Genomic DNA, 12,219 nt, shown 5'->3' with positions numbered 1-12,219 from the left:
CTCTTTTATTATTATGAATAACACAGAAAGCCATCAGTATACAAAGGGATAATATAGCACCTTTGAGACTAACTGAAAGAAAGAAGTTCTTTTTTTGAGTTAGAACATGAGCTTTCATAGATTGGAGCCTACTTCCTCTGATGCATGTTTGCAAACATGCATCAGAGGAAATAGGCTCAAGTCTAAGGACGCTCATGCTACCAACTTCTTTCTTTTCATCTCAAAGGTGCTACAAGATCCCTTTGCATACTTATTTTCCAGACTAACATGGCTATGAAAAGAAAGATATTTTATACTAGGTCAGACTGCTATTCAGTCTAAGCTAGTTCAGTCTATTCTAACTGCCAGCAGTTCTCCAGATTCTTGGGTAAAGGTTTTCCCTGTCATCTTCTGCCTAATTCTTTCTTAAAACTGGAGATGCTAGAAATTTGATGTTTGACCTTCTGTATATAAATCATGTGCTCAGTCACTCAGCTTCCTTATAGAGGGCAGCTATCCTAATGCAAAATTCTTAAGATAAGAGAATAACTTGTTTTAATAGTTTAGTAACTTCTAATAATTGGTTTTATTTATTTTCTTTCTTTCTTCTTTTAAAAGGATTTTGGTATATATTATAATGCTTGTTTAGCCTCATCAACTGGAGATCTTTGATGCTGTTTGTTAAAATAATAAGTATATGAATATGAATCAGATCCAAGTCCATAATGCCAACTCAAGAGATTTCGATTCATGGGGTCCAGTTCTTTCCTCTCCCCTTCTGCTACTGTAAACCTTGATGTGCCATTAATTCACCAATTCCTGCCTCTGTCTATTTCCTCGTACCCACACTCATGATGCTTTCTGAAACAGTCTGCTTCCAGAAAGGGAGTAGTAGCAGCAGTAGTAATACAACTCCCAGATTCCTCTAGAGCACAACAGGGTTTAAATACAATGGCCACCCCATGTAGTTGCTGGCACCTAAATCTCAGAGGACATTAGGGATCATGACTAGTACATATTCTTGGATTTATTCTCCTGAATCCAGTCAATAGGGCTCCTTCACATTATACAAATATAGCACTATAAATTCAATTTAATTATCATGGTTCCATCCTATGGAATTCTGTTATTGGTAGTCTGGTGAGGCACTAAAGTTATGTAGGTGAATCCTTGTAAACCAAGAACAAAATACCCTTCAATGTGGTTAGTATGCTTCCTGCATTTCTTCCACTGCAGAATAACAGTAATATGCTTTAGTAAAGTCGTCTTTTTGCAATATCCTCATTTCAGAGTCAGCACATTAGAGTAGCTTCAGACGCAAACTGAAATTACTAACCTTATGCAAATCAGATTTGTGGCCTAACTGATTATGAGAAATTGGAATGGTGGATCTATAGCTTTCTATAATAATATATAATATGTTTTATTTTTATACCGCTTTTCTGAGGTGATCAAAGCGGTTCACAGAATCAATAAAAATTAAGACATCATAACAACAACATGCAATAAGACAAGCAAGATGGTGGTCAGGAGGAGGGCTTGTCTTCTTGGCAGGCAGAGGCCTGTTGTTGCTGGCCTGCTTCTCTCCCCCTCAAGATGGCGGTCTATACTGTTCCAAGAGAGCATGGCTAAAAAATACAATCAGTGCCTTCCAGATATGCTTGACTATAAATCTTGGGAAACTCTTGGGATTTGGATGGTGGGGGTTGCATTGCCATACTAGCTAGACAAAGTATTTTTTTAAGTGACAGTACTAAATTCTTCCCTGCTAGTCTCAAAGGTGCTACTGCATTTCTTTGTCATTTTATGCTAGGATAAAATGTGCATAAATGTATTTGCAAACATCTTGTTTCTTTTTTCAGTTGTATGCAGAGAAGCTTCCACTTGTAAACCATTTGAATAAGAAAATGGACACTCAGAAACAATTTCTTTAAAAAAATACCTTGCACCTGGGGAAGATGAGAGGTGTAGTACAACACATCTGGAAGGAGCCAAGTTAGGAGATACTGCTCGTAATATTAATTGCTTCAGATGCTAATCATACTCAAATGACTGTGATTAGAGCAGGGGAAATTATACAATTGCCTTATTTTAAATTCTGAACAATTAAAATTTTTCATGTCAAAGGGATTTGGAGTACCTCCTCAGTGGGAAATTCTCTTCACCTAGTTAGTCTTAATGAAATGAAAGGGAGCCACAAAATGGACTATACTCAAGTTACATTCCTTCTTTTCAATGGGACTTCTGTGGGAGAAACTCCCAGAAAACTCTATCTTTACACTAACAACTTCATGTTGCTTGTTGGCTGGCATCTCTTATCTGGGAAATTTTACAATAGTACTGGAGGTGGTATACATGAGATGACAAATGCTAGTATGCAACAACACTTCAGCAACCTGACAAAGAGCCCGTTTAGACTACCCATTTATAGCACTATGATTCCATCTTGGTTGCCATGATGGCATCCTATTGAATCCTGTTTGTGTTTGTAGTTTGGTGAGACACAAGAGCGCTCTGGTGAAGAATTAAGCTGAAAATCTCAGGATGCCATAGTAGTTGTAGCAGTTAAAAATGGTATAAAAGTGCTATAATCATGTAATGTGAAAGGGACCATAGACTACTGTTTCCCTCACTGCTAACAACAGTGGGAAAAGAGCTGTCTATATATTGACATAGGGATGAAATTAGCCTTCATTTGCCACAAATGAGGGTGGGTGAATATGTCAACAGGGTATGTGGGTACCACCAAAAGGGCCATAAGTTGCATGCCCTAGGATATAAAGGCTCATCCTAACTATGGGCATTGAATCTGTCTGTCATATTAATATGCATGAAATGTGCATATTTAGAGACTGGAACTTTACTGGTTTTCCAGCCATCTTTGTAAAATGTAAGCTATATTGTATTGCTGTATGCTGCACCATTTCATAGCTGAAAGAAGTGCAAAATAACTTAATTTTCATAACTAATATTCTGCTGTATTCTTGATTGTTGTTTGTTTTCCAGGTGCATTTTTCATCCTATCACTTCAGATCTGGGAGATCCTATTTCTTATACTCTCACTAATAAGACAAAATGTAAACACAAGTTACATCAGCAGTATTCTTACTCTACACTGCTAAAACTACTTACTAATTTATTCTTTGAGAAATATCCTAACTCCTACTCTCTTGGTTTCTCCTACTCCACTTGTGCTGAGTCTCATTTACTTTTGATTCCTTCACTGATATCTGAAGTTAACAATGAAGACAATTGTTTCTACTGTTTATATTCAAAATTCACAAAATAGTGATACCTTTATAAGACCAACCAAAAAGCAAAAAATAGAAGAAGTTTGGAACCTGTGAGAATTTCAAAGGGTATTAAAGGTGTATCCACACTGTATAGTTCTGACAGTCTGAAACCACTTTAACCCCCATAGCTCTATCCTATGAAATCCTGGGATCAGTAGTTTAGTGAAATATTTAGAATTCTCTAGTATGCACCTTAAACTATAGAATTAGAGTTCTCTGGCAGAAAAATCTAAACACCTTATGATATGACAAATCCCAAGATTCCATAGAATGAGGCCAGGAAATTGCTGTAATAGTGTACTGAGCATACATCTTAAGAAATCAATTATAGGTATGCAATTATGGGACACTGCCAATGAATACCCAGTGATGTATGCTATATTTCAGGAGACAGAACTGGCAAAACCACTGATTATTTCTTGTCTGAGAAAACCCAGTGAAATCCATGAGATTACCCTAAAAATTGACAGGCAACTTGAAGGCACATATGCACACACATGTGCAAATATTATTTATATGTGTGAATGAAACATGACAGACCTGTATCTATTTTTGCAGTCTAATTAGCACAAACCCTACTAGAGAGATTACTATTTTAGACTTCATCAGGTCAGAGGCAACAAATTTTAGGCATGTGGATGAGGAAGGTACAACAAAGTCTTTGTATCTGAAAACTTTTTGTTGTGTTTATTTTTTATTTCATGCAAAAAGGGTTAGATTCAAAATAAATCATGCTTCAGTCCAACTGAAATCAATGGGATTTACATGAGTCATTCCTAATGCTTCATTGATTTCAGAGGAACTAAAGCTCAGACCGTGCATTGTTATTCAACAACATAGCTGAAATTAATTCTCGTGAAGCTTGAAAAAACAAATAATATAATTTCATTGTTACACCATATTTACAGAAAAGAAAGGTTAGTGTTCCAACCACGTAGCATTAGACCAGCTGCAATGTTTATATTGAGCAGGTCTAGTGGGAGATGGGCACTCCATAAATCCCAAGAGGATAGTTCTAGTCACTATGATACATAGCCCTATGATGGATACACCCACAAGAGAAACATTCTCTCCTATACCTCTGATGTCAAACAATTACACTTCCTGAGAAGGTGGACTTCACCCTGCAGGGGATGTGACTTTAGGATCCCAGTGAGTGTGTTGGATGGTTGTTGTTTTTTGCCAACTAGTTGATGGGTGGGGGGGGGGGGTTGCATATAAAATGTGTATCTTCCAACCTAGCATAATGTCTACTTGGGCTTTCACAACAACAAGCAAAGAGGGAAGCTCTGAGCCTGAAACATTGAATATTGGTTCCATCTTGGATATGAAAGAAAGAAAATGTTCTGTTTGAAGATGCCTGGAAGTGCCTGCCCAACAAAGCCCTGGATCAATGTAGCAGAGAGTCTGACTTCACATGGAGCATGGACCTGCATGTCATCAGAAACTTTACTTGGACTCTGATTACTTGATTGAGTTAAAGAAAAGTGAGAAAGCATTACAAAAGCCATTATTCAAATACATGATTAAGTAATAGTTCTTAAAACAAAAGGAGTACCATGACAAGTATCCAAGTAATACTTTAATCAGCTGTTTTATCTTGAGGTAAGTTTGCTACAGGAAGTTTCTAGTGTTATAAGATTGGAGATATATATGTGTGTGTGTGTGTGTGCCTATGTCTGTGTCTACGTGCATGTGTATATATTAGGAGCACTATGGAGAAACTTCTAGTAGCAAACTTACCTCAAGATAAACCAGTTGGTTAAAGTATTACTTTATATAAGTATATATCAAAAATCTCTATTTCAGAAAGTATTTACATTAATATGAGTTCCCAAGCTTTAGCAACTGCAGCAGGGCAATGTTTCTTTGATTAAGTCACTATGGAAGACCTAAGTCAGTTACACAGGCTGATTAGTTGATAGTTTCAGAGGATAGTAGGGGCACTTTCTCGCTCCTAGCTGCACCCAAGCCTCTTGCAGGCATGTTCAGAACCATTTCAAGGCTTTTCCCGAGGTGCTGTCAGAAATACTAAAAGAAGATTTATATACATGTACAAAAGCCAGTGTGTCTGTGATTCTCAGTAACAGGGCAAACCCTTCTGAACCCTTTTTTCCCCCTGAAACAATAGGATGCTATGCTTTTGTAATACATTTAGGCTGTTCTTGGACACAGCATTTCTCTTGGAAGGCCATATGACTGTTGTCCAGCTATAAGCAATTGCAAAATGAATAGGTAGACTCATACCTTGTAACATTTCATGAATGAAAACCGGGACACATGTGGTCATACAATATCAGATTATGATCAAGATGGCAAAGAGGAAGCAAGCCGAAGCTAGGAGATGGTTCCTGGTTTGTTTTCTTCAATTTACAGTAAACCTACCTAGTGATTACAACTAGCATAACTATAACCACATATGGTCTGAAACATATAAGTAGTATCTTACACACACACACACACCATTGTGACACATAATCCGGACATTATTCTTACTAAAAATATTATTAAATCAGGGGAGAGTTTCCTTGGCACCCCTCTTTACATTTTGTATGTATGCCTTTGCTGTGGAATAAAATGCTTGAAAAATAATGCCTGATTTTCAAAAATTCTGAAGATCCCGCACTTTTCCTGTCATTCTGTTACATTAAAAAGAGCTACCTGCTTGTTACACTTTCAAAGAAAAAAGTAAGAAGCTGAAACAACAGAAGTCCTTTTCTTTGTTACTTGCTTTCTTTGGGGTTTTTTATTTAAAAAAAAAAAAAAGACTGTTCTCAAGTGCATTGAGTCCATAATTATTTTAGATCAACCATCTACTGACTTTGATTCACGTTTAAGTACAGACAGTTTAAAACTAGATGGGTCTCTGGGTAAGCACTTTCAACAAATCAAGGAGCCCTGCCCAGATGTGCCTTGGGCACACCTGTCTCTTAGTGTCATTTTCTCATTCTGTCCTGAGGCTACCAGAGAACTCTGACAAGGCTCCTTCACTCCTGAAGAGTCTTTGAACTTGGATTGGCTTGCTTCCAAAAAATCCCCAGGTCTGGAGTTATAGATGCAATGCATTCCACACCTCTGAAAGTGGAATTCATGCCATTATACATCACAATTTTGATGGTGGATTAAAAAGTACCATATGATCACATGCCTGGAACACAGCCTTTAACATGTCTTCTTGTCTTCAGAAATGGCAACAAATACAGAAAATGTTTTCCGATGGCAAGCACACAATGACTGGGATATTAAGAGTTTCCCCTCATTCATAGTCATGACATTATAAAATCATATTTCTTACAAATTAAACGGAGAGGTAGAAGATAAAGATACAGTGAAAGCCAGCATAATCATATAGTTACAAAGACACTGAGTCACTATCATGGGGAATATCCTTTTAAGAGACTAATATGGTTGAAATCATATAATTATTTATAATGTATTATATAACTATAATATATTGTTACAGTGGTTATTCTTATTATTATTAAACTATCATAATTACTGCAAAGAAATAGAAGGTGACAACAAAAAAGAAAGAATGAGAGACCTCTTCCACAACATCTGAGAAATCAAAGGAAATTTGTACCAAGAGTAGGGATGCTGTACAATCAGCAGGCGAATGCGTTACATGTTGTTGTTACTGTGTGCCTTGAACATGTTTCCAATTTATGGTGGCCATAAGGTGACCCTATGAAAGGATTTTCTTAGCAGAATTTGTTCAGAGGGGGTTTGCCATTGCCTCCTGTGAGGCTGAGAGAGTGTGACTTGCCCATGGTCACCCAATGAAATTCCATGGCTGAGCCAGGATTGAAACGCTGATCTCCAGAACCATAGTCCAATGCTCCAACCACTGCACCATGCAGATTCATTTATTACATGACCAAGTAGAAATAAAAGGACATTGAAAATGATACTCTGAAGAATCATATACAATCGATTAAAGGATGACAGCTTCATTCAAGGAAGAATCATTTGAAGATGAACCTACAGTTTTAGAAAGTGAAGTGGAAGCTGCTTTCAGGGCATGTGGAAAAAATAAATAAATCTCCAGAAAAAGATAGCATACCAACAGTGTTGCTTCAAGCTACAGAGAAAGAATCTACTTGAGTCCTAACTAAAATCTGTCACCCAATATAGAAAACAAAACAGGAAAAGAAGAGGCACTAGGAATCATATTACAAGCATACTTTGCATAATGGAGCGCATTAAAGAATTTCCGAAGAAAATCACTGTGCATTATAGATTATAACAAAGCCTTTGATTGTGTAGATCATGAAAGACGATGGATGACTTTTAAAGAAATGGGTGTGTCACAACATTTGATTGTCCTGTACTCAGGACAAAAGGCTACTATCAAGACAGAATACTGAGAAAATGAATGGTTTCCAGTTGGCAAGGGGATCGAGCAAGACTGCATTTTATCTGTTTAACTCCTGCACTGAAGATATCATATGTAAAGCAGGATTAGATATGGAAGAAGGAGGTGTGAAAACTGGAGGAAGGAATTTAAGCAATTTAAGATATGCAAATGGCACTCTGCTACTAACAGAAAACAAAGACTTGGGATGATTACTTTCAAAATGCCTCTCAACTTATAACAAGGTACTCCGAGGTGGTTTTGCCAGTTCCTCCCTCTGAAATATAGCTGACAGCACCTGGTATACATACTTGGTCTCCCATCCAAATACAACCAGGGCTGTCTGTACTTAGCATCCAAGATGGGAAATGGTGCCTTTAGGGCTTTTAAGCCCCACCTTTAGAGCATCAGGGCACCAAAACCAACATTTTAATCAGACCTATATTTAAAGTCAGAGCTGCACACTAAGGATAAGGCCTTCTCCTTTTATGCCATGTCTTTTTAGATTGTAAACCTAAGGGCAGGGAACTGTCAACTTGACAATCTGTCAGCCGCTCTGAGAGCCTTTGTGGCTGAAGAGCAGAGTACAAATACTCTAAATAGATTAATATAAGGCCCTAAAGCTTCCCATGTTCCATAGGGAAGGAGATGTTTACATAGGGTCTTCCTTGACTTCCACTAAGTTTGGGATAGTGGCAACTGCTGTGGATTTGTAGTCAAGCTTTCTACCACTGGGAACCTCCAAGCTCAAAAATGCCACCAAAAAGCCTCAAAGTGCATATCTGGTTTTGAAAAGCAGACTTTTTGAAGCCTGCAAGGCTTCTGGGAAAGGGAATGCATCCCTCTTCATGGCCAGGATGGTTTGGGGAGTCTGGACCACAAAATGAATGGAGCAGTTTGCCCATTCCTGAGTTAAGAGAGTTGAACCAGGGCTGGGAAGGCCCAGGTTCGAATCCTTGCAGCCACCATAAAGTTCAGTGGGTGATCTTTGGCTCTCAGCCTCCCCTACCTTGAAGGTTAAAAAGGAAGGCCAGGTCCTTTTACAGCTTGGGCTCTAAAAGTATGAGAAATAAATGACTTTCCTCTGCAGTGTCCCACAGATGCCACTGCATCCCTTGTCCCTCCTCGTTTGGAAATCCCTCCCTGAAGCTCAGGCTCCCAAAAACTCTGGCAAAAGCAGCAGCAGCAGCAATGGCGGCACCACCAGATGAGAGAGTCAAGAAGTAACATACCCACTTTCAGCTCTTTTCCAAAGACGGTCCTCTCTCCCAGGGCGGAGCAGTTCCAGCGCCCGTTGCGGAACTGGAACTGGCACTCGTTGATGCCCATTTGAGAGCCTTCTCCGATCACGATGATGGCATCGGGCCTGCTCTGGCAGATGGCCCTCTGACGAGGCGCTAAGCCCGGGATCTTGTTGCAGATGATGCTGGCTCCCAGAGCCACCACGGAGGAAAGACCCCTGCCGAAGAGGACAAAAAGAAGAAGGGAGGCACGTTGGAGAGCATGAAGAATAAACAAACAAATAAATAAGTAGATCAGACCACCATGATCTTCGGGAACAAAAACAACAAGACACCAACACACTGGTGGCAGGTGGGTGCCTTTTTGGTCTCCTGCATCTCTCTTGATCTGTCCAAAAAGGAGGGACAGAAGTTTCTTCTAGAGCAGCGATTCCAGACTTGGGTCCTCCAGATGTTTTGGGCTTCAGCTCCCAGAATTACTGACAGTTGACCAACCTGGATGGGGCTTCTGGGAGCTGAAGTCCAAAAAAACTTGGAGGACCAAAGTTTGGGAACCCCTGTTCGAGAGACTGCTGTACCGTTCTTCTGGAAGTTCTGACTGACACCTGTTTCCCTCCCCGCCTCCCAAGAGTTCAGTCAAAGAATCAGAGAAGAACGCGCTCATCTTGCCTTTCTTTCCCCCAAGAACTTCAGGAAATTCCTTTCTGAAGACTACATCTCCTGGGGTTGCCCAACCAGCACCCACTGGGTGATCTAGGGCAAGTCACACTCTCTCAGCCTCCTCAGGGGAAGAAGGCAAGGGCAAGCCTCCTCCGAACCAGTCTTGCCAAGAAACCCCCATGATAGATAGGGTCGCCATAAGATGGAAATGTCTTGGGGGCAGACACAACAGATAAGGTCTCTGGGAAGTTGTAGTTTCCCCAAAGCTACTCCTCCCCCCCCCGCAGTTTCCCTCCCCCCGGCGCCCATCCTGCTGTTTGGTCATAATGTCAGGTGGCATATACTCCAGAGGAACCAAAAACATCGTTTTCCTCCGCCGGCGGAAAGAGGAGAGATGCCAAAGCCTGGTCAAGTGGTCGCGGATCCCTCTTACATCTTTGTAAGGAACCAAGAGAGCCTCCCAAAAAGAGAGGCAAGTAGACAGACACTTTGGGGCATCCGCCTGCGCCCTCCCTGCGCACGAGGCGCTTTTGCCCCCTTTACAACCCAACTTGCACCTGCCTTTCTCCCAGCCGCATCTCCTCCTAAAACGTTTTGGATAACTAACGCGTTAATGGGCGCTGGAGTTAGGGTCGCCGCTGGGTGCCTTCCAGTCGTTTTATGGTGACCCTAAAGCCACCAGATCATGGGGTTCTTTTATTGGGAGGAGGCGAGATTTGTTCAGAGGAGGGTTGCCATTGCCTGCCCCTGAGGAGGCTGAGAGAGTGTGGCTTGCCCAAAGTCACCCAATGGGCTTCCACGGCTGAATAGGATTTGAACCCTGGTCTCCAAAGTCGTAGTCCAACACTCAAACCAGCTAGCTCTTACAGGCTGCATGGCCGCTGCAATGTTAAGCCCCAAAAGCCAGCACAACGAAGTGGTTTGAGCATCTCTCTCTGGCAGCCAGGGTTTAAATCCCGACTCAGCCCATGGAAGCATCACTAGCCTTGGGCAAGGCTGCCGGTAGTCCCACACTGGAGCCACTACTGCGCCCGATGGGCCCTGCGGCACGAGGTCCTGGAGAGGGAGCTTCACCAGCCAGCGCGGGCCGAGCGGGGCAACGTTTCCTCCGGTTGAGGCTTTGAGGCTTGCAGCCGATGCTGGCAACCCGCAGAGAGAGCGGCTCCACACAGGTGCGCCCCTCCGAAGGCCCCGCTGGCTCTGGGAGCTCCGGACGCCTCTGCCTCGTCCGCCAGCCCACGGGGCCTGCTGCGAGCATGTGCAGAGTGCTCTAGACACTCCCAGGGCCACACCATCACCTTTGTGTAAGAAGCCAGTCTAAAACTCAAGGTGCCTGCGAGGATATGCAGAGTGCTCTTGCCACGCTCCTGAAGTGGAGCCCGTATTAAGCAGCGAGGACATGAATCTATTCCCCACCTCCATCACCTAATACACACACACACACACATCTATCTATCTATCTATCTATCTATCTATCTATCTATCTAGAGAGAGCGAGAATAAATAAATATATGAAACTCCCAACAACAGAAAGCCGGTCTAGAGCAGGGGTGTGAAGTTGCAGACCCTCCCCAGCCGCCTTTAACAGAAGGAGGCGGGAGAGGAGCAGAGGGAGGCAGCGCTCGACCCCAAAACTGCCTGTCCCCTACTCCGTCCGTCCGTCCGTCCGCCCACCCAAGCGCCCCTGGTCCTCGAAAGCAGCGCTTAGAGGGTTGCTATTCCGGCAGGACTCTCTCCCCAGCCAAAGGGTTTCGCACCCCCTCAAAACAAAAAACCCACTTTGCATTTAATTGGAACTAGGCACCAGCCAGGAGGGGAAGGTCAGGGGGGGCTATAAATCTTAGCTCGGATTTTGTTTTTTGTTTTTCCTGAAAATAAAAGCCAGAAGAAGAGCCTCTTTCCGACTTTGTCCCCAAGTTGATGGAAAAGACGAACAGGTCTGGACAGGTTGGGCGCCGCGTGTTTACGTTTAAAAGCCGGGGGCAACCGGAGAGAGAGAAAGAGAGAGAGAGAGAGAGAGAGAGAGAGACTTACCCAATTTTGATATAGACAATCCCTAGACTCAACAAGATGTGGAATATCCAGCGCCTGGTTTTCCTGTTCATATTCCTCGGTGGTTGTCGGGTTTCAGATCAACATGCGAAACGGTGTCTTTATAGATGTAGATATAGATATCTAGAATCCAGCTCCCAAATGACTCTTTGGGAGCCCCCCACTCCTCCTCCTCCTCCTCCTCTCCTTCCTCCTGCTCCACCGCGTCCTCCTTCTCTTCTTGCCTCCTCCTCCTCCTCCTCCTCCTCGTCCTCCTCCTCCTTTGTGCGCTGCTGGGCAGCAATGCCTGGGTCAAAAGAGCGCAGAGCCAAGCGGGCACCCGGAGCGTGCCTCCTGCGTTGTGGGTGTTTGTAAATCCCGAGAGAGCAGCACCCGAGCCCTCCACTGGGTCTCTCTCTCTCTCTCTCTCTCTCTCTCTCTCTCTCTCTGCCCTGCCTCTCTACTCCGGATTGGTATGCCGGTCACACGCAGCCCTTGCCAGAGCGCCCAGGGGGCTGTGCGGGGCTCGCCGCTTAACGCTCGCGCTCCCCTCGCGCCAGGCGCAGCACCAGCAGCAGCAGCAGCAGAAGAAGAAAGGTTTCCCCTCAGGTTCAAGCTTACTACTATCAGGCTCTCCCTCTCTCTCGCTTCTTCTGCTTAT

At 42.8% G+C, this 12,219-nt stretch overlaps 1 protein-coding gene across 1 annotated transcript in view; it reads right to left on the bottom strand.

The window, feature by feature from the left end:
- LOC149321489 (protein Wnt-7a) overlaps positions 1–11,725 on the bottom strand; it is a 65,522-nt gene extending 53,797 nt beyond the window's left edge. The window contains exons 1-2 of the mRNA XM_089523090.1: positions 11,562–11,725; positions 8,859–9,085 (exon numbers count right to left, since the gene is read on the bottom strand). Of these exons, the coding sequence (XP_089379216.1) occupies positions 8,859–9,085; positions 11,562–11,632 (298 nt within the window). The 5' untranslated portion in view covers positions 11,633–11,725. The remainder of the gene's footprint in view (positions 1–8,858; positions 9,086–11,561) is intronic.
- Between the last annotated feature and the right edge of the window lie 494 nt (positions 11,726–12,219).

This window comes from Sceloporus occidentalis, unplaced genomic scaffold (assembly GCF_023333645.1).
Source record: "Sceloporus occidentalis isolate IW3139 unplaced genomic scaffold, rSceOcc1.0.p SCAF_1, whole genome shotgun sequence".
NCBI classification, from domain to species: Eukaryota; Metazoa; Chordata; class Lepidosauria; order Squamata; family Phrynosomatidae; genus Sceloporus; species Sceloporus occidentalis.
Note: the sequence above shows the minus strand (reverse complement) of the source record. Positions and strands in the feature narration are given on the sequence as shown.